We start from the raw sequence: 21,847 nt of genomic DNA on the forward strand, positions 1-21,847 counted from the left end.
GCTATTGTCTGTTTCCTTAGTTGATTCTAGCCTGCATTCGGTTCAGAAGTTTGCAGTTGCTGACAACCCTAGAGGATAATGATGCATTTATGTATGAATAATGGAAACCACTTTCAAACCACACTCTCAATAAATCCAATGAGTTTTACTCATAGGGGAATGTAAGTGTTCCTTTATATCCAAACCATCACTAGATGGCATTAGAGGACCCCAGATTTGGCCCAGTGTAAACCAAACCAGCCTCAGAGTTTGTTCTTTGGAACACAGGGGCAGAGGTCAATCTATCTCCTCTATTTTCCATCCCCACAAATCCCCAGACATCACAGACTGTTAAGTAGCATCCATACTCAGAGAAAAACAAACAGTAGGCAGAAATACATCTGGAAAACATCATGTGATATGCAGGCCCCTCAATGTGAGACAGTTTAATCATCATTAAGCTCTAAAATATGCAGCTAAAACTCCATTAAACAAAATACTCTGTGAATTTCAAACAAACAATGTCTCATCAGAATTTCTGCTCGTACATTACAGATTACTTTGCTGTGTAATGCATGAATATGTCTCATCATAAATCCAGCAAGTACATTACCATGATGTTGTATGCAAGAATACACTGAGTGTACAAATTATTAATAACATCTTCCTAATATTGAGTTGCAGCCCCTCTAGCCCTCAGAACAGCCTCAATTCATCGGACATGGACTCTACAAGGTGTCAAGCATTTCACACGGATGCTGGCCCATGTTGACTCAAATGTTTCCCACAGTTGTGTCAAGGTGGCAGGGTAGCCTAGTGGTTAGAGCATTGGACTAGTAACCGAAAGGTTGCAAGTTCAAATCCCCGAGCTGACAAGGTACAAAACCTGTCGTTCTGCCCCTGAACAGGCAGTTAACCCACTGTTCCTAGGCCGTCATTGAAAATAAGAATTTGTTCTTAACTGACTTGCCTAGTAAAATAAAAATTTAAAAAATCAAAGTTGACCATTTTTGATACACACAGGAAACTGTTAAGTGTGAAAAACCCAGCAGTGTTGTAGTTCTTGAAACACTCAAACCGGTGTGCCTGGCAGCTACTATCATACCCTGTTTAAAGGCACTTAAATATTTTGTCTTGCCCATTCAACCTCTGAATGGCACCCATACACAGTCCATGTCTCAATAGTCTCAAATCTTAAAAATCTTTCTTTAACCTGTCTCCTCCCCTTCATCTGTATCAATAAGGGATCATAGCTTTCACCTGGTCAGTCTATGTCATGGAAAGAGCAGGTGTTCCTAATGTTTTGTAAGCTCAGTGTATGTCTCATCATAAGACCAGCAAGTACATTACAGATGACTTTGCTCCGCACATGCTTTTTCCATAATACTGTATGCAAGAATATGTGATGTTTGTTTCAACCAACCTAGAAGTACTATTTTTCTCTGTACCAAACTGCTCCTAGTTATAATTTATTGAGTGCCTAAGAGCACAAAGAGAAAAACCCAGGGACCCAAGACACTGTGGTGGGCTAAGCAATCCTGTTGCTTGGCAACAACTCTATACTTCAATCATAACTTAGCCTGAATTATTTCAGGCTCAGTGGCACAGAATATAACAAGTGAATTTTGATATAATTTTGGAGTGAGAGAGAGAGAAAAATAAGTTTGATTCATATTTGCACCTGCTTGGTCAGGGAGAAAAGTATTTGAGTAAGTAGTCTGCCGAATAGCCTACCAACCCGTTCTAGGACCCATGCACTTTTCAAGTTACATTCAGGAATGCAGCTCAAACGGTTCCATTGAAACCATGAATTTTGAACATGAATACGACTGCCAGTTCAGAGCATGTTCCTGAGATGGTTCAAGAACAATGCCTACTGCATTCCCTCACATTCCCCCTGCATGCTTTACTGGTTGACCTGTCAGTCATTCTCACTGAGGCCTGTTTAAGAGCTCCCCTTCAACCTCCCCAACACCACGGTCGCCAAGGCAACGTCACCCCTCCAGTCTGTACACACATTTTCAAGTTCACAGAGGTGACGGAAAGTAGGAGCTGGGAGTGGATCTGTGTTAACTGGCTATTAGCCAGCTGGTTTGTGTTTGTCTATGCCTCATCATCACTTGAGAGATGATTTGAATTCCTATTTTTTAGCTATGTGCTTAACAATGAGGACCAGCGCAAACCTCCTGGAATATTTTGCAGTCAATACTGTATGTACGACACATTTCTGCATGTGTAACACGTACCATGAAAACTTATTCTGAGGAAAAGTTCACCCTGCAGTTCGACAGTTATGTTTGCTAGTCACTTGAACTTTGCACAAATGCCATTGATCAAATATGATCTCATATCTCAACACACTTTCCATGGGATATTTAATTTCTAAGGCAAATATTAGTCCTGAAATACTTGCAAAGCGAACTCACAGATTCCTCTCTTATAACCCAGAGGATGGCCTTCTCATTTTCTCAGTTGGTCTCCAGTCTGAATCTGCATTTGACATCCCTCACATGGCGGACCCTCGGCCTACAGCTGTAAAAAGGGGCCATTTAGTCAGGCCCTGTTCCATATTTCCCATGGCTACTAGAGTTATATAAAGGTTAGTCTAAGTGCGTGGGCAGGCATTGCTCCTCGTCATCATACTGCTGACTAGTAGAAAAGCTAGGGGGACAGTGGGAACAGTGGAGCTGGGGGCCCGGTGCTCTGGGTGGTCCCTGGCATTGTGGATCCCAGTCTGCCAGGGGTGGCAGTGATATTGTCAGTCACATCTCTGAGACATACAGTACATGTCAGGTTTTTCTGACCCGCACGACAATCAACTTTTTGACTTGATTTCTGCCAACTACCAGACAGACAGCTGTGGCTTGTTTAGTCTCACGGGCCCGTGGCCACCTTTCTGTCATTTATTCAAGCCATGTGATTTTGGAGTGAAGAGTAAATAGACTTGAGCCTTCAGTTGGCGTTCTATCGCTCCAGCACAGTGACGTTGTTGATGGTCATAGAGGACAGTTATACACATTGATATTAACAGGTCAGAGGTCACGTCCTGATGTTTAACTAGTTAACTATTTAACATCTAACACATTTCATTGGTTCACTTTTAGATACAACACCACAGACTAACGTGTCTGTAACCATAGAATCATGTTGTGTATGAGGTCATTCTGTTGACTGCATATTTCAGCCTGGGCTCCTGGTGTTGGAGGGATCTCTGTGCTCCAGAGGGAAGGCTTCCTTTGTATGGTGTAACAGATCTCACCTCACAGTGGGTCCCTGGGGCTCCAGCTATACCGCACACACAGAGCTCCCTGAGTAACAGGGCGGTACCCTCACACACATAAAGAGTGCTTTGTGCCCCAACTCCTGGAGCTGTCAACCAACACCAGAGTTCTTCCTCACGAAGACTGAACTGAACATGACTGTTCAGGAGTGCTCAGCTGCTGTTCTGCTGCTTACGCCTACACATATACAGTACAGTACACATCCATACTGAATTATACCTGAGCATGTCTCAGTTAGTCATAACAGATTACAATGACATTGATTGTGACTTATCTGGATGGGATGAGGTGTATTTTAGGAGACTTGGTAAGAACCTCACACGTCCTCCTCCGCGTCTGACCCTGGATGAGCTCTATTGTAGTAAGTACATATTTTACCAGTGAAATCTACCTGCCCACTCATTCACCAATACAGTACAATACAGAAAGAGAGATGGCCTGAGGGGATAACAGTACCTAAATAACCTACCTCCAGTCCCTGCAATCCTGCCCAATGCAATGCCCATCCATTATCCATTACACAGAACAACCAAACGGCAGAAGTAAATACATTTTGCCACTGAACCTGTCCTTGGAACCATCCCAACACTCTAGTCCAGCGGGTCAGTTTGTATGCTTTCTATCTCAACCCTGTGCTGACCTTTATTTTCTGCAATAGCCCTGATAAACATTTCCCAATCCATGTTAGCTCTAGGCTCTGTTCTGTCACAACCAACCGCTCCTGAATTCCAGGCCTGCTGACTGACCAACCTCAGGCCTTCACAGCCTTTGTTCTGGACTTCAGAGGGGGAATACCTCAAAATCAAAAGCAGCACATTTCCTGTTTCAACAATGATTCTGTTCACTACTTTAAAAGCAAAGTCAGGCAATTCAGTTTGTATGACAAATATAAACCGCTCTACACTCAGAATAGCATTAATTGTGTATGCTGATGTTATTCTCTGTACACTTGACAGAGAATCAAGGCATTGTTGCCATGGTGCTTTTATGGCAGCCTAGGCTGATTGTTCTGATATTTTCATTGTAATTTATTGTTTTATTGTTTTTTAATGTGAATTTTTCTTGAATAAACTTTTGTTTTAGAGTAGCTAATCAAGTATTGATAATTTTTATCTAATAATTTTTTACCTCATGTTGGAATCAGACAGAAAATTGCATCAACAAAGTAAAGCTAGCTGATTGTTTTCTTTTGAATACCTGCATTGAAGAGTTTCACCTATTAGTAGTACAGCAATGGGGCACATTGGCATCTTCTACTTAGGAAGATTCCTTCATAGTTTGAAGAGGATAAAACAAACCCTGAGTAAGGAACTCAAAAAAGGACCTCTTCAACTTGTAATCCTACGGAAAAAGCTCAAACATCAAGGATTGCAAGGCGGTAGGAAATCCATTCATGAGCCAAAATAGTCCATACAGAACTGTACACCTCCCTCTCTTCCCCCTCTATGCAGTGCAGGTTCTGAGTTTCTGCAGACAGTTTAAAAAGTCCATATTCTGCCTCTCACTAGCCCCTTTAAGACTGGCACAGTTTAATACGCATTCTGTAACAAACAAGACTTTACTCGTACATTAGTTCATCAGTGACAATGGCTTGGGACTATTATGCTTGACGGCAGGCGCACAATGTTGGAAGTGGGGGAGACATATTTTTTTATTAAAAAAAATATATACAGTACCAGTCAAAAGTTTGGACACACCTACTCATTCCAGGGTTTACTTAATTTTTTAAACTAGTTTCTACATTGTAGAATAATAGTGAAGACATCAAAACTAGGAAATAACACATATGAAATCATGTAGTAACCAAATATGTGTTAAACAAATCATAATATATTTCATATTTGAGATTCTTCAAAGCAGCCACCTTGATGACAGCTTTGCACACTCTTGGCCTCCCCCCAGTGTCGTACTAATCTATCGCCCCTCTAAAGACCAACAGGTTTGTTATTTCAAAGCAATAAAAGAAGCCCACTGCACGTTCTACTCCGCTATGATTGACAATAACAGAGGAAATCCCAGGACCTGGTTTTCCATCATCAGATATATCCTCCACCCTCCAGACTCTGGCCATCCCACAGCAACTACCGAACAACGCTACATAAACTCAGCAAAAAAAGAAACATCCTCTCACTGTCAACTGCGTTTATTTTCAGCAAACTTAACGTGTAAATATTTGTATAAACATAACAAGATTCAACAAATGAGACATAAATTGAACAAGTTACACAGACATGTGACTAACAGAAATGGAATAATGTGTCCCTGAACAAAGGGGGGTCAAAATCAAAAGTAACAATCAGTATCTGGTGTGGCCACCAGCTGCATTAAGTACTGCAGTGCATCTCCTCCTCATGGACTGCCCCAGATTTACCAGTTCTTGCTGTGAGATGTTACCCCACTCTTCCACCAAGGCACCTGCAAGTTCCAATACATTTCTGGGGGGGTGTCTTCCCTGTAACGCACAGCGTTGAGATTGCCTGCAATGACAACAAGCTCAGTCCAATGATGCTGTGACACACCGCCCCAGACCATGACGGACCCTCCACCTCCAAATCGATCCCGCTGCAGAGTACAGGCCTCGGTGTAACGCTCATTCCTTCAACAATAAACGTGAATCCAACCATCACCCCTGGTGAGACAAAACAGTGACTCGTCAGTGAAGAGCACTTATTGCCAGTCGTGTCTGGTCCAGCGACGGTGGGTTTGTACCCATAGGCAACATTGTTGCTGTCTGGTGAGGACCTGTGATGTCTGGTGAGGACCTGCCTTTAAAACAGGCCTACAAGCCGTCAGTCCAGCCTCTCTCGGTCTATTGCGGACAGTCTGAGCACTGATGGAGGGATTGTGCATTCCTGGTAGTTTCAAGCAGTTTTTGTTGCCATCCTGTAACTGTCCCGCAGGTGTGATGTACCAATCCTGCGCAGGTGTTGTTATACGTGGTCTGCCACTGTGAGGACGATCAGCTGTCCGTCCTGTCTCCCTGTAGTGTTGTCTTAAGCGTCTCACAGTACGGACATTGCAATTTATTGCCCTGGCCACATCTGCAGTCCTCATGCCTCCTTGCAGCACGCCTGGGGCGGCAGGGTAGCCTAGTGGTTAGAGTGTTGGGCTAGTAACCGAAAGGTTGCAAGTTTAAATCCCCGAGTTGACAAGATACAAATCTGTCGTTCTGCCCCTGAACAAGGCAGTTAACCCACTGTTCCTAGGCCGTCATTGAAAATAAGAATTTGGGGCCTCCCGGGTGGCGCAGTGGTTAAGGGCGCTGCAGTACAGCGCCAGCTGTGCCATCAGAGTCCCTGGGTTCGCTCCCAGGCTCTGTCGTAACCAGCCGCGACCGGGAGGTCTGTGGGGCGACGCACAATTGGCCTAACGTCGTCCGGGTTAGGGAGGGCTTGGTCGGTAGGGATGTCCTTGTCTCATCGCGCACCAGTGACTCCTGTGGCGGGCCGGGCGCAGTGCGCGCTAACCAAGGTGGCCAGGTGCACGGTGTTTCCTCCGACACATTGGTGCGGCTGGCTTCCGGGTTGGATGCACGCTGTGTTAAGAAGCAGTGCGGCTTGGTTGGATTGTGTATCGGAGGACGCATGACTTTCAACCTTCGTCTCTCCTGAGCCCGTACGGGAGTTGTAGCGATGAGACAAGATAGTAGCTACTACAACAATTGGATACCACAATTATTATTATTTTTTAAAATAATAATTTGTTTTTAACTGACTTAAATAAAGGTAAATAAAAATTCCGAAGGCATGTTCACGCAGGGACCCCCATTGTTCTTTTTGTGATTTTCAGAGTCAGTAGAAAGGCCTCTTTAGTGTCCTAAGTTTTCATAACTGTGACCTTAATTGCCTACCGTCTGTTGGTGTCTTAACGACCGTTCCGCAAGTGCATGTTCATTAATTGTTTATGGTTCATTGATCAAGCATGGGAAACAGTGTTTAAACCCTTTACAATGAAGATAGTTATTTGGATTTGTACGAATAATCTTTGAAAGACAGGGTCCTGAAAAAGGGACATTTATTTTTTTTGCTGAGTTTATTTGCTGAGTTCTTCAAAGCTAAAAATCAACACCATCCGAAAAAACATTGTATCCTCCAACCCTAATCTCACTCTGGCTCCTACCCCACCACCCATATCTGCTCATCCTCTTAGCGACTTTGCTCTATTTTCACCTTCTGCTGTGTTAGAACTAATCTCAAAAATGAAAACTACCAGTGACCCCCTCGACCCTATTCCAACATCACTGTTCAAAACATGCTCAGCCACTCTCATCCAGTTTGTAACCAACCTGTTCAACAAGTCCCTCCACACTGGGCAGGTGCCATCACAATTCGAAATTGCTGCCATCACCCCCTTGCTCAAGAAACCATCCCTTGACCCAGACCTCCACTCAAACTACAGACCTATTTCCAACCTCCCATTTCTATTTAAATTCCTGGAGAAGATAGTGGCAGCTCAACTTCCCTCACACCTCAGCACTAACCAGCTTTATGAGGCTCTCCATTCTGGCTTCAGGCCCATGTACAGTACTGAGATAGCATCGGTGAACACTGTATATGACCAGCTCATGGCTGCAGATACAGATATTCTCCTGAATCTACAGTACCAGTCAACAGTTTGGACACACCTACTTATTCAAGGGTGTTTCTTTATTTTTACTATTTTCTATATAGTAAGATAATAGTGAAGACATCAAAACTATGAAATAACACATATGGAATCGTGTAGTAACCAAAACAGTGTTAAACATATCTAAATAAAGTAGCCACCTGTCAGGACTTCTAGGAGTAGTGGGTTTGGAGTCAGGCGCAGAGATCAGAGGGTTTAGGACAATCGTATTTATTCCGATACAGAAACGGTCACGCCAAAAACACCAGGCGCATACAACTGACTGGCCCAAAAACAGGACCCAAACAGTCCGGAGAAAATAAGATAAAAATGTACATCCACAAACTCACAGAGGAACAAGCCCGCACAAAAGCAGGCGGGCATAACCGGCTTAAATGGCCCTAACCAAAACCCAAACTAGAAACAGGTGTAACCAATAAGACAAAACTAACAGAAAAGGAAAAGGGGCAGCTAGTAGACCGGTGACGACGACCACCGAGCGCCGCCCGAACAGGAAGAGGAGCCACCTTCGGTGGGAGTCGTGACACCACCATTTGCCTTGATGACAGCTTTGCACACTCTTGGCAGAAGAAGAAGACTCGACGCTGTAATCGCTGCCAAAGGTGCTTCATCAAAGTACTGAGTAACGGGTCTGAATACTTATGTAAATGTAATATTTCATTTTTTTGTTGTTTTTGCCAACATTACTAAAAAACTGTTTTTGCTTTGTCATTATGGGTTATTGTGTATAGAATGATAAAAAAATAAACAATTGAATCCATTTTAGAATAAAGCTGTAACGTAACAAAATGTGGAAAAAGTCAAGGGGTCTGAATACTTTCCGAATGCACTGTACAGTGAGTTCTAAAAGTTCTGGGACAGTGAAACATTTTTGTTTTGGCTCTGTGCTCTGTACTCCAGCACTTTGGGTTTGAAATGATAGTAATAATAATCCTGTATTACATTTGTAAAGAACTTTTCATTACAGAAGAAAAATGTCAAAGTGCATAAAATAAAATATAAAAAATAAATTATTAAATAATTATTAAGTTAAAGTGCAGACTGTCAGATTTAATTTGAGGGTATTTCGATTCATATCAGGTGAACCGTTTAGAAATTACAGCACTTTTTGTACATAGTCCCCCATTTTAGGGGACCATATTCCTAGAACACAATGACTACATCAGGTTTGTGACTATTTGCGGTTTGTTTTGGTTGTGTTTCCGATTATTTTGTGCCCAATAGAAATTAATGGTAAAATGTATTGTGTCATTTTGGAGTCACTTTTACTCTAAATAAGAATAGAATATGTTTCTAAACACTATTACATTAATTATTTTGTGCCCAATAGAAATGAATGATAAATAATATATTGTGTCATTTTGGAGTCACTTTTATTGTAAATAAGAACATAATATGTTTCCAAACACTTCTACATTAATGTGGATTCTACCATGATTATGGATAATCGTGAATAATGATGAAATGAAAGTTACAGGGGCATAAATATCATACCCCTCTTGTAATGGGGGGAGGTTAGCATGTCTTGGTGGTATGATATTTGTGTGTCTTTAACTTTCTCACTCATAATTATTCAGATTCATTCAGGACTATCCAGAATCATATCAGAGAATCTCATGCTGCAATCACAGCAAATAGTGATTTTGTTGTTGATGTTGATTTCTAAGTATCTGATTATGTGCTTATTTCTGACCTAATGTGATGCCAAAAGATAAATGATAAATTGTCAAGTGGGATGACACACACTTAACAACCTCAGAGACGGTCACAAAGAACAATATATCAAAAAACACTTTTTTTTGCAATTCAAATCTCCATAGGCCCAATGTGTGACTGTGTGGTATTTGTAGTGTACTTGAGGTGGCTCCTCCAGGCTTGTGGTTATTGTGAGGTATTATAGAGTTGGGGGATTCACTTAAGAGTTTAAGGGGAGCATTACAGTAACCATCCTACTTTATGCTCCAATTGGCACAAATGTAGTCCAACAGGACGTTAATTTAAGAATCCGTCTTAAATCCTCTCACTTGTACAATAGGAAACCGTGGGGTGCCATCTTCTTGTTCATCTAGACAGTTTGCTAATTTGATTCAGTTTATAATCCCTGTAGTGTTATTTAAACCTGATTAGAGACAGAAAACAAAGGGTAAATGTGCAGAAACAGACCCGGAGCAGATTGTCTGTGTGTGTTAGATGCTTCTACCTCGTTTTAAGAGCAGATTGTATGTGTGTGTTAGATGATTCTACCTCGTTTTAAGAGCAGATTGTCTGTGTGTGTTAGATGCTTCTACCTCGTTTTGTCATTCAGAACTTGTTGAGTGAATTGACTAATCATAACTAAAACTTAGTAACCAGAACAAGTCCAGTAGTGAGGGTCTTGGGCTGTAAGTATCAAGCGTCTCAGAATAGGAGTGCTGATTTAGGATCAGTTTTGCCTTATAGATCACAATGGGCAAAAGGGAAAATTATATCAGCAATCGCAGTCTGAGATGCTTGATACATGGCCTCTGATTCCAGTAAAGTGCAAATGGACTGTTTACTTCCGGAGCCAACAACACCCCAGAGACTACCCTATCAGTGATGACTGTCAGGACCAGAGCTATCATACTGTACATACCACGGTGGGGGCTGCTCTCTGCTCTGAGGGATCCTCCATCACACGACTTGCTGGAGAGACTTGCGTGCGGGGATGTAATTACACACCACAATTGCAGTAGCTCTGATCTGACGATGATATCTTTCTTGAACAAACATCTGAGTACACAGAGGTAACTGGAAGGCATGAACAACAGCATGGGACTTTCATCCAGAGCTGGGATTTTTCATCTTTGTAAGCATCCATCTTCTCCACAGGGAGACAAGGCAAGGCCATGGGAAAGCCAGTTGTCCATATCACTATCAAGTTCAGGCTAAATCATTCCCATATCATTCCCAAGTTTACCACATTTCGTTGTTGATTTATGTCCAATGGCAGCACTACATTACAGCATGCAATAAAATGGTAATAACATGGTAATAGTATGGTAACAAGGTATTTGTGTTGTAGTTCAACAAAGTGCCATCATTTGGATAGAAATGATCATATGACTTCACATACAACAAAAAAGACATCATCATTTGGTTTAAGTTAGCTACAAAACCACTTTATTTAAAAAGCAGATGATATAATCTACAGTTAAATGATACGTCCCGATTTTTAATACATTAAATAACTTTAGACTTTTTCATGTTTAGATAAATAAATCTAGTTTCCTTTTTTATGAACCATCTAGGTAATCAAACACTTATACAAAAGCGATACAAAAGTGATGTGACAGAGGTGTCATATGTGCTTATTGAAAACTACTGATAGGAGAGAGAGAAGTCTTCACTTTCAGAGTGATTTATGACAGAGGATGAAAGGAAAACTAGCCTCTTTATGTACAGGTCTGGGGAAACTAGCTGTGTGCTATGCAATAGAAATGGAACTGAAGTAGTATTTTTTAAAAGAGGTGTATTAAGACATCGTTAAAGGGGATCAACTCTTGTCAAGTCTAAACATTTTCTGCTTTAATGAAAAATGATTTGAGATTGATGAGTGGGTCTTATTGTACTATTCAAACTACAGTTCAGAAAATGCCATTGCCTCATTCTTCAAGTGTATTACACATTCCTTGACTAGGAGTCTCGTCATACTATGCTGAGATTCAGTTTATCTACCATCAAAGGGAATTTCCCAGCAAAAACATGTACTCCAGGGATACTAGCCTTTTCACTTCTGTAAATGTACAACTGGGAGCAGAGCAAAAATGAAACAACAGTTTTCCAAACATACACTAATAATTACATTCCAAAGAATCTCATCGAGGGATACATCAGAAAGCACATGATGCCTGTGTCGGCCACTCCTCTCCGTAATCTCTACGTCAGCCTCCTTGTCTGTTAGATTCAGTAGTATGAGAGGACAGTTCCATCCTCAACAGAAAGGAGCCTTAACCCATCCTTTCTGTTGGAGAGAGATTGAGAGAGCATGGGTCGTTTTGTGGAGCTGGATGGCCGTTGTCCTGCTCACTCAACAAGGTACATGCACCATGGCACTGCCACTGGTGCACACACACACACACACACGCACGCACGCACGCACGCACGCACGCACGCACACACACACACACACACACACATGCGCACACACACACACACACACACACACACACACACACACACACTGGGTATACCAAACATTAAGAACACCTCCTTAATATTGAGTTACACCCCCGTTTGCACTCAGAACGGCCTCAATTCATCAGACATGGACTCTACAAGGTGTCAAAAGTGTTCCACATGGATGCAGGTCCATGTTGGCTCCAATGCTTCCCACAGTTGTATCAAGTTGGTTGTATGTTTTTTGGGTGGTAGACCATTCTTGATACACACAGGAAACTGTTCAGCATGAAAAACCCAGCACCATTGCAGTTTGTGACACAAACTGGTGTGCCTGACACCTACTACCATACCCTGTTCAAAGGCACTTAAAAATATTTTGTCTTGCCAATTCACCCTCTGAATGGCTCACATACACAATCCATGTCTCAATTGTCTCAAGGCTTAAAAATCAGGTTTAACCTGTCTTCAACTACACTGATTGAAGTGGATTTAACAAGTGACATCACCTGGATTCACCTGGTCAGTCTATGCCATGGAAAGAGCAGTTCTTAATGTTTTGTACACTCAGCGTCTATAGACCAACAAACTAACACACACACACACACACACAGAGATGCACACAACGGCACAACCAGCGAGGGAAAACACGGGGGATGGATTCCCCAGAGACATGGGTTGGACCAGCAACTCCCACAACCAACCAGACAATCAGATCAACCAGTAGGTATGACACAGTAACGTATGCATGAGGAGGATATGTGGGGACTCTCGATGGTCAGACACTCACTTACTCAGTGCTACCATATGGGTCAAATAACCAGTGTGTGGAACTGTACATGTTAACAGGTCTGTGGATCGCATGACCAACGACAACACAGAGGCCTCTAGGACATGTGTCCTTGAGGAGAAATTAAACAACGGACCAATACCCTTCAGAGGACCGTTAAGACGGCGACAGCTCGTTTGGCCTCCGATTCCATTTGATAATAATAACGCAGCAAGAAAATACACTACACTTCTAGAATCTTATGTGGAAAATGTCTGCAAAATATATAGGCAATCTACGTGCTTCTAACTTTTTATCTTGTTATATAATCGTTGAGACACTGCTTGTGAATCTCTCGAGGTCACGTCTTCTAAGACTGCTAAGTGGAATGAGTGCCAGCCCAGGCTAGCGCTGTGGCTACTGACAGTGCATGTCGTGCCACGAACATCCACTATGCCACTGGAGCATGTGTCACAGAGTCACATGAGGGGATGGTACAGGAGACTGTGTCACATGAAGGGATGGTATAGGAGACTGTGTCGCAGAGTCACATGAAGGGATGGTACAGGAGAGTGTGTCACAGAGTCACATGAAGGGATGGTACAGGAGAGTGTGTCACAGAGTCACACGAAGGCGCTCTGTTGCTGGTAGACTCGGTACCCTTGCATAGCCGTAGATAGCTGGACTGTGGCACTGTCACCATTCGGTGAGGTTTCTCAGTGGAAGGCCACTCTGAAGGCACAGCATGTCCAACCCTCTAACCCTGCCAGACAGTGCTGGAATGTTATGTAGCGGCCTGTTTCATGGCCTCCCAGCCTCCTGGCAGAGACGCTGTCCAGCTCTCTCTCTCTCTGACAGAGGAGCAGTAAATGCATCATGGCATTGGGCTTCAGCTCGAAGGAATGAACAAAATAGAAAGGGAGGAAAAAAGAGAGCGATGGAGATAGAGAGAGAGTGGCCCCCTCCCTCCATCCAGGCCAGTCCCCACTGTGATGAATGTGCAGGGGTCACGGTGCTGACATCGGCCAGGGCCTCTGGGTGGGCTGGGGCCTCGGCCTGCTTCACTGTTTACAGGCCAAAAGGAGAAAGGAGGGAGAAAAAAACTGATTTGTCTTGTCCATGACTTGTCCATGGCCCTGTATCTCTCTCCTCTCCCCAGGGCACGGCTGGCAAGTAGAGAGCGAAGTCTCCCAGGGTCTCTCTGTTCTGTTCTGTCATGCAAGAAGAGGTTCTGAAGTTCCCGGGATTCCGTGGGCGGGGGATTCCTTCTTCTTTCTGCTATGTTGTCTCAGATCACCTGGGAGGCGGGTCAGCGGTGGGTTGGGCTTGGCTGGAGTTGGTTCCTCGCCGACCCTGCCCTCTCACAGCTCAGTGACGTGTAGTGGGTAGCTGGGTGGCTGGTGGCCGGGCACTGGGACCTTGAGCCTGCGGATGTGGCAGCCGTGACAGAGCAGGTGGCAATCCAGGGGGTAACAGCGGTGACCCTCCTCGTCGTTTAGCTGGAGGCCACAGTCCTACAACACCGAGGGAGAGAGATAGACTCAGTGAACTGCAGTAGCTGGAAATTTGTGAAGGAAAATATTATATACACCCATCTAATGCATTTGAGCAGGTGCTGGATATCAAAACTATCCATATTTCATATTTCTAACTTTTATACCTCTCGACTGATATGAAAGGCCACTGATGGGTATTCCTGTCAAGTTTACATGGGGTGGCAGGTAGCCTAGTGGTTAGAGCATTGGGCCAGTAACCGAAAGTTTGCTAGATCAAATCCCTGAGCTGACAAGGTACAAATCTGTTGTTTTGCCCCTGAACAAAGGCAGTTAACCCACCGTTCCTAGGCCGTCGTTGTAAATAAGAATTTGTTCTTAACTGACTTGCCTAGTTAAATAAATAATAATTACATACGGGGCTCTTAACCATTTCTTAAATATGTGATGAATTTTCCATCCCCTGCCGACCTGGACTTTAGACCCCTGTAATGACTATCAACCCCACAGAGGCTGCTGAATGATTACCTATTGTCTACATAATACCTTTATCACTCACCTAGACGGGATACGAGCTATTCCCTGGAATGTGTGATAATGAAATGAGTCAACCAGCTTTTGCCATTAAACATGGAATTATTGATCAAACTCACACACACTTACAATCACACTTTATTTGAGCCCTGGTTACAATGACTCACACTTGACACAGCTATCATTAAACTGCTGTGTTAATGAATGCACTGTCAGGAATTCAATTTGGCTGACTTCACTAATGACTTTGATTACACTGAGGTTTGTAGGTCACGTGGGATGATTTCCTGTACATGTGTCTGAGTGAGTAAGTGGTCTGAGCGGTCTCTCAGAGTGCTGAGATTCCAGGGTAGTCAAACAACAACCCCTGGTCTGATGTCCAGCTGAGTCCAGCGCTATCAGCCTACCCTCTCCTCTCCCACCTCCCACAGCTCAACTCTGGAATGTTCCTGGACAATGAGTCACCACATTGGTTTGCCCCTCACTGAGGTTCAGTTTGTGTGTGTAGCGCGCACACCCATACAGCCATAGCATTTACACTAAAACGGACAGACATTTAAAGATCATAGCCAATGTGCTGGCTACGTTCAACACATAAATAAGACAAGACACACAAACAGGGTGGTAATGACATTGTCTCACCTCACAGTGATAGCACTCCACATGGTAGTCCTTGTCCATGGACACCACCCGGATGGTCTCCTCAGAGCCCTGTCAGGAAACACACACAGTCAGTCAGACCCCCCCGTCTCCACTGGCACCAACAACCAGAGCTGGATATTAAGAGAGTTGGGTCAGAACGGACGCCATGGGTTTTTAGAACGGACACCATGTTAGTGCCTTTATTCTCAAAATGTAGGAGTTGTAACAATATGAGAGCGCCTCTGACAATTCCCTATGAAATGACCCACTGTAAACAAGCAAAACAGAGCAGCGAATTGAACAGACATTTTTATTGATTAGCATTGGGGATAAGGTGTATCCACGTAGGCACCGTGTTGTGGTGTCAATTACCGTAATTTCCGGATTATAAGCCGCTACTTTATTCCCACACTTTGAACCTCGCGGTTTATACAATGACGCGGCTAATTTATGGATTTTTCCCGCTTTCGCAAGATTCATGCCGCCGCCAAAAAACTGAGCACCGTCACATAATGTGACGTAAATCGAGCGCGCTCAAACTTCCAATCATTCTGATTGCGGTAGTAATTTTGTCACCCTCATCATGGCAAAGACACGGAGAAATGCATATGATGCAGCTTTCAAGTTGAAGGCGATCGATCTGGCTGTTGGAAAAGGAAATAGAGCTGCTGCATGGGAGCTTGGCCTTAATGAGTCGATTATAAGACTTTGTAAACAGCAGCGTGAGGAACTGACTCAGTGCAAAAAGACAACAAACCTTTCACAGGGAAGAAAAGCAGATGGCCCAAAGTATTTGCAGCCACTCGACATCAGTGTAAATCGTGCATTTAAGATGGCGCTCCGTGTTCAGTGGGAGGCTTGGATGACAAGTGGGGAGAAATCCTTCACTAAAACGGGCCGCATGCGAAGAGCAACTTATGGTCAAGTCTGCCAGTGGGTCCTGACAGCGTGGAGCATTGTCAAAAAATCCACTATCATCAACGGGTTTCGAAAGGCTGGACTGCTGCATGTTGAAGAGGGCAGCATGAGCTCAGCGGGGTATTTGATGAAAGTGACGAGAGCGACAATGAAAACGATCCAACATCGGATGAAGCCATTCTGAGGCTATTCAACTCCGACACCGAAGGAGATGACTTCAGTGGTTTCAGTGCACAGGAGGAGGCTTGGTAGGCTACTGTTTTAATTTTTGTTACAAGCCGTGTTTCGTTAAAGCCTATTTATTTTTGTTACAAGCCGTGTTTCGTTTCAAGGCTGTGTAAAGTTAATTTGTTTCAATGTACCGGTAGGCACCTGCGGCTTATAGACATGTGCGGCTTATTTATGTACAAAATACATATTTTTTTATAATTCAGTGGGTGCGGTTTATATTCAGGTGCGCTTAATAGTCCAGCAATTACGGTAATTGCTCATCTGCTTTCACTGGATATCTTCATAGGTTTTGAAAACTATCAGAAATAAACAGCACAGCGCGGAAGCATCAATTATCACTTAGCAACTGCTATGGAGGAGAAAATGGCAATCTCGGAACGTTCAGACAAAAACGCATTGGCCCAACCTTCGACAGTATTTACTATATATGACTCTGACAAACTCTAGTGCCAGGAGCTGAGAAGATACAAGCAGTCATTGGCACATCATTACCTGAGCAGGGAGGATGGGCTGGTTGCATGATGCACATTTTGGGGCAAAGACCCTGTGGGGGAAACAGAGTAGAAGTTAAGTCTTGGTACATGCTGTATAATTTATATCAGTTTCAGCACAAACCAGGATTTAAAGAGTACATGTCCTTACGTGTGGTAGTCTTTAACACAGTAGATGTTGTTCTCCACGTCCACAGTGAAAGGTACTCCGTCCAGACCCTCTGTGCAGACCACACAGCGGAAGCAGCCAGGGTGGTAGGACTTGCCCAGTGCCTGCAGGATCTACACACACACACACACACACACACACACACACACACACACACACACACACACACACACACACACACAGATAACAGTAAGGCTAGAGATTGAGGCCTCTCAGTAGGAGTCAATCACACCAGCCCGTTGGCATTCAGATACAGAAACAAAACTAAACTAGGAGGTATGATGCCACATGTCGAGCAGAGATACAGTACTGCCAAAGAGAGATCCCAGAGAGGGACAGGCATACTGTTCTGCTGATTGTCTCCTATCACTATCTAGCAGGCCCTCCTACAGTATTAGGTTATTTCTTACCATTTCCATGATGAGGTGACCACATACAAAGCACTTCTCTGCCGTCTGCTGAAAGCCAGAGTACTGTGGGAGATTAAAAAAAAAAGACTTATCACTGGGTTTCTTAATATTCTAACATGTAGCAATGGAAACTATTACATTTTGACTGTTAACTGTGTATGGTTGAGATTTGGGAGTGTAGCATTACAAAAAAGAGGATGGCTAAATTTGACACCTGTAAGTGTTTGAGACAGGGTTGGGGTTAATTCCACAAATTACATTCCAATTTAAATCCTCCCTGTAAATTCCATTTAATTCAGTTTTAATTGTATGTCAGTTTTTGAATTCAGAGATAATTCAATTCCTCTCAATTCCAATGTAAGATCAATTCCGATAATTAAATCCCCAATTCAATATTTTCCTGAAAAATTCCACAAATTCTAAGAGAGGCTGATCATGTCATTGTTCAAACAGCTTACTTATCTATACGGGAAATATAGAAATACAAGTTAAAATGATTTAAAACAAATTCTGCAGTCCATTTTTGATAATAAGTGCATTCATTCCAGTAACTGGGAAATATACAAATATTCAATTCCATTTAAATTCTAACAGTCCAAATAGTCTAATTCCAAGTCAATTCCAATTCAATTTGAATTCAACATAAATTCTCCACTTCATAAGTGAATTCAAGAATTTAATTGGAATTGACCCCAACCCTGGTTTGAGAACCCCTAACACTATGACCTAAATGTAAATGTAGGGACCCAGAGTACAGCCTAAATGACACCATCTATAGGGGGTGCTGCTGGTCTCTTTATATTGATGTGAAAGGAGTTGGTCCTTTTTCCTTTGTCTCCTCTCTTGGTTGAGATGTATATAAGAGACCAGTGGCATTGCTGTAACGATACCTGTCCTAAACCAAACCCATCAGAGCACTCTACTAACAGAAGGAGTACAGCACACATCCAGTCCTCAGCTCTCTACTATTGGTGGTCTCCAAAAGTCTGCACCACAGTCACACAAACACAAGGAGATGTACCCGAACTCCAGGTAAGACATGTGTAACTTGAACATAAGATATCACACTGAAGTCAATGAGGGATTTAAATGTGAGTTATACATGCATTACCATCGTTATGTTTGTCCCATAGTGACCATCTGCAAAGCGCATGACCCTGAGGTCATGGCCTGATGAGAGGAGGGGGAGGGTAATGGTGGGACAGAGGCAGTAGGTGGAGATGGGGTGGTGAGGGGTGCATGGGGAGGGGGACTCCGGGCTTCCCCTTTAACCCCCCCAGACAGACCATCTGCCCCGATGACAGGGCAGAGCTGGTGGTCAATAATCTGAGGAAGCTAGGGACTTTGTCAAGGGAGACACTCAAGTGTTTTAGTACTATATCTCTTGACACATTGATGAAAATAATCATGGCCTCTAAACCTTCAAGCTGCATAAAGCCTCTCTTGAAAAAGCCAAACCTTGACCACAAAAATATAAAAAAACTATCAGCCTATATCGAATCTCCCATTCCTCTCAAAATTTTTAGAAAAAGCTGTTGCGCACCAACTCACTGCCTTCCTGAAGACAAACAATGTATACGAAATGCTTCAGTCTGGTTTTAGACCCCATTATAGCACTGAGACTGCACCTATGAAGGTGGTAAATGACCTTTTAATGGCATCAGACCGAGGCTCTGCATCTGTCCTCGTGCTCCTAGACCTTAGTGTTGCTTTTGATACCATCGATCACCACATTCTTTTGGAGTGATTGGAAACCCAAATTGGTCTACACGGACAAGTTCTGGCCTGGTTTAGATCTTATCTGTCGGAAAGATATCAGTTTGTCTCTGTGGATGGTTTGTTGTCTGACAAATCAACTGTAAATTTCGGTGTTCCTTAAGGTTCCGTTTTAGGACCACTATTGTTTTCACTATATATTTTACCTCTTGGTGATGTCATTCGGAAACATAATGTTAACTTTCACTGCTATGCGGATGAAACATGGTGAAGCCCCAAAATTGCCCTCCTTGGAAGCCTGTGTTTCAGACATAAGAAGGTGGATGGCTGCACATTTTCTAATTTTAAACTCGAAAAAAACAGAGATGCTTGTTCTAGGTTCCAAGAAACAAAAAGATCTTCTGTTGATTCTGACAATTCATCTGGATGGTTGTACAGTTGTCTCAAATAAAACTGTGAAGGACATCGGTGTTACTCTGGACCCTGATCTCTCTTTTGACGAACATATCAAGACTGTTTCAAGGACCGTTTTTTTCCATCTACGTAAAATTGCAAAAATCAGAAACTTTCTGTCTAAAAATTATGCAGAAAAATGAATACATGCTTTTGTCACTTCTAGGTTAGACGACTGCAAAGCTCTACTTTCCAGCTACCCGGATAAAACACTAAATAAACTTCATTTAGTACTAAACATGGCTGCTAGAATCTTGACTAGAACCAAAAAAATGTATCCTATTAAGGCTCGGGCTGATTTCAAGGTTTTACTGCTAACCTACAAAGCATTACATGGGCTTGCTCCTACCTATTTTTCCGACTTGGTCCTGCCGTACATACCTACACGTACACTACGGTCACAAGACGCAGGACTCCTTACTGTCCCTAGAATTTCTAAGCAAACAGCTGGAGGCAGGGCTTTCTCCTATAGAGCTCCAATTTTATGGAATGGTCTGCCTACCCATGTGAGAGACACAGACTCGGTCTCAACCTTTAAGTCTTTACTGAAGACTCATCTCTTCAGTGGGTCCTATGATTGAGTGTAGTCTGGTCCAGGAGGTGAACGGAAAGGCACTGGAGCAACGAACCGCCCTTGCTGTCTCTGCTTGGCCAGTTCCCCTCTCTCCACTGGGATTCTCTGCCTCTAACCCTATTACAGGGGCTGAGTCACTGGCTTACTGGTGCTCTTCCATGCCGTCCCTAGGAGGGGTGCGTCACTTGAGTGGGTTGAGTCACTGATGTGGTCTTCCTGTCCGGATTGCCGCCCCCCCCTTGGGTTGTACCGTGGCGGAGACCTTTGTGGGCTATACTCAGCCTTGTCTCAGGATGGTAAGTTGGTGGTTGAAGACATCCCTCCAGTGGTGTGGGGGCTGTGCTTTGGCAAAGTGAGTGGGGTTATATCCTGCCTGTTTGGCCCTGTACGGGGGTATCGTCGGATGGGGCCACAGTGTCTCCCGACCCCTCCTGTCTCAGCCTCCAGTATTTATACTGCAGTAGTTTATTGTCGGGGGCTAGGGTCAGTCTGTTATATCTGGAGTATTTCTCCTGTCTTATCCGGTGTCCTGTGTGAATTTAAGTATGCTCTCTCTAATTCTCCTTCTTTCTTTCTCTCGGAGGACGTGAGCCCTAGGACCATGCCTCAGGACTACCTGGCCTGATGACTCCTTGCTGTCCCCAGTCCACCTGGCCGTGCTGCTGCTCCAGTTTCAACTGTTCTGCCTGCGGCTATGGAACTCTGACCTGTTCACCAGATGTGCTACCTGTCCCAGACCTGCTGTTTTCAACTCTCTAGAGACAGCAAGAGCGGTAGATACTCTGAATGATCGGCTATGAAAAGCCAACTGACATTTACTCCTGTCCTGCTGACCTGTTGCACCCTCGACAACCACTGTAATTATTTTGTTTTTGTCCCTGCTGGTCATCTATGAACATTTGAACATCTTGGCCATGTTCTGTTATATTCTCCACCCGGCACAGCCAGAAGAGGACTGGCCACCCCTCATAGCCTGGTTCCTCTCTAGGTTTCTTCCTAGGTTCTGGCCTTTCTAGGGAGTTTTTCCTAGCCACCGTGCTTATTTTTATTTAAAAAAAAAATTGTACCTTTATTTAACTAGGCAAGTCAGTTAAGAACAAATTCTTATTTTCAATGACGGCCTAGGAACAGTGGGTTAACAGGGGCAGCACGGCAGATTTGTACCTTGTCAGCTCGGGGGTTTGAACTTGCAACCTTCCGGTTACTAGTCCAACACTCTAACCACTAGGCTACCCTGCCGATGCTTTGCTTGCTATTTGGGGTTTTTGGCTGAGTTTCTGTACAGCACTTTGTGACATCGGCTGATGTAAGAAGGGCTTTATAAATACATTTGATTGATTGATTGATTGTCACTGTCAAGTTCATCATAACGATGAGACCAAGGCGCAGAGTGAGATGAATACATTCTTCTTTATTAAAACAAA

The 21,847-nt window shown here is 43.5% G+C and overlaps 1 protein-coding gene across 1 annotated transcript in view; it reads right to left on the minus strand.

Moving 5' to 3' along the window:
* Positions 1–11,005: 11,005 nt before the first annotated feature.
* wtip (WT1 interacting protein) overlaps positions 11,006–21,847 on the minus strand; it is a 37,848-nt gene continuing 27,006 nt past the window's right edge. The window contains exons 4-8 of the mRNA XM_065013173.1: positions 17,681–17,743; positions 17,253–17,383; positions 17,103–17,154; positions 15,462–15,530; positions 11,006–14,306 (exon numbers count right to left, since the gene is read on the minus strand). Coding sequence (XP_064869245.1) covers positions 14,154–14,306; positions 15,462–15,530; positions 17,103–17,154; positions 17,253–17,383; positions 17,681–17,743 — 468 coding nt within the window. The 3' untranslated portion in view covers positions 11,006–14,153. The remainder of the gene's footprint in view (positions 14,307–15,461; positions 15,531–17,102; positions 17,155–17,252; positions 17,384–17,680; positions 17,744–21,847) is intronic.

This window comes from Oncorhynchus nerka, linkage group LG28 (assembly GCF_034236695.1).
Source record: "Oncorhynchus nerka isolate Pitt River linkage group LG28, Oner_Uvic_2.0, whole genome shotgun sequence".
Classification (NCBI taxonomy): domain Eukaryota; kingdom Metazoa; phylum Chordata; class Actinopteri; order Salmoniformes; family Salmonidae; genus Oncorhynchus; species Oncorhynchus nerka.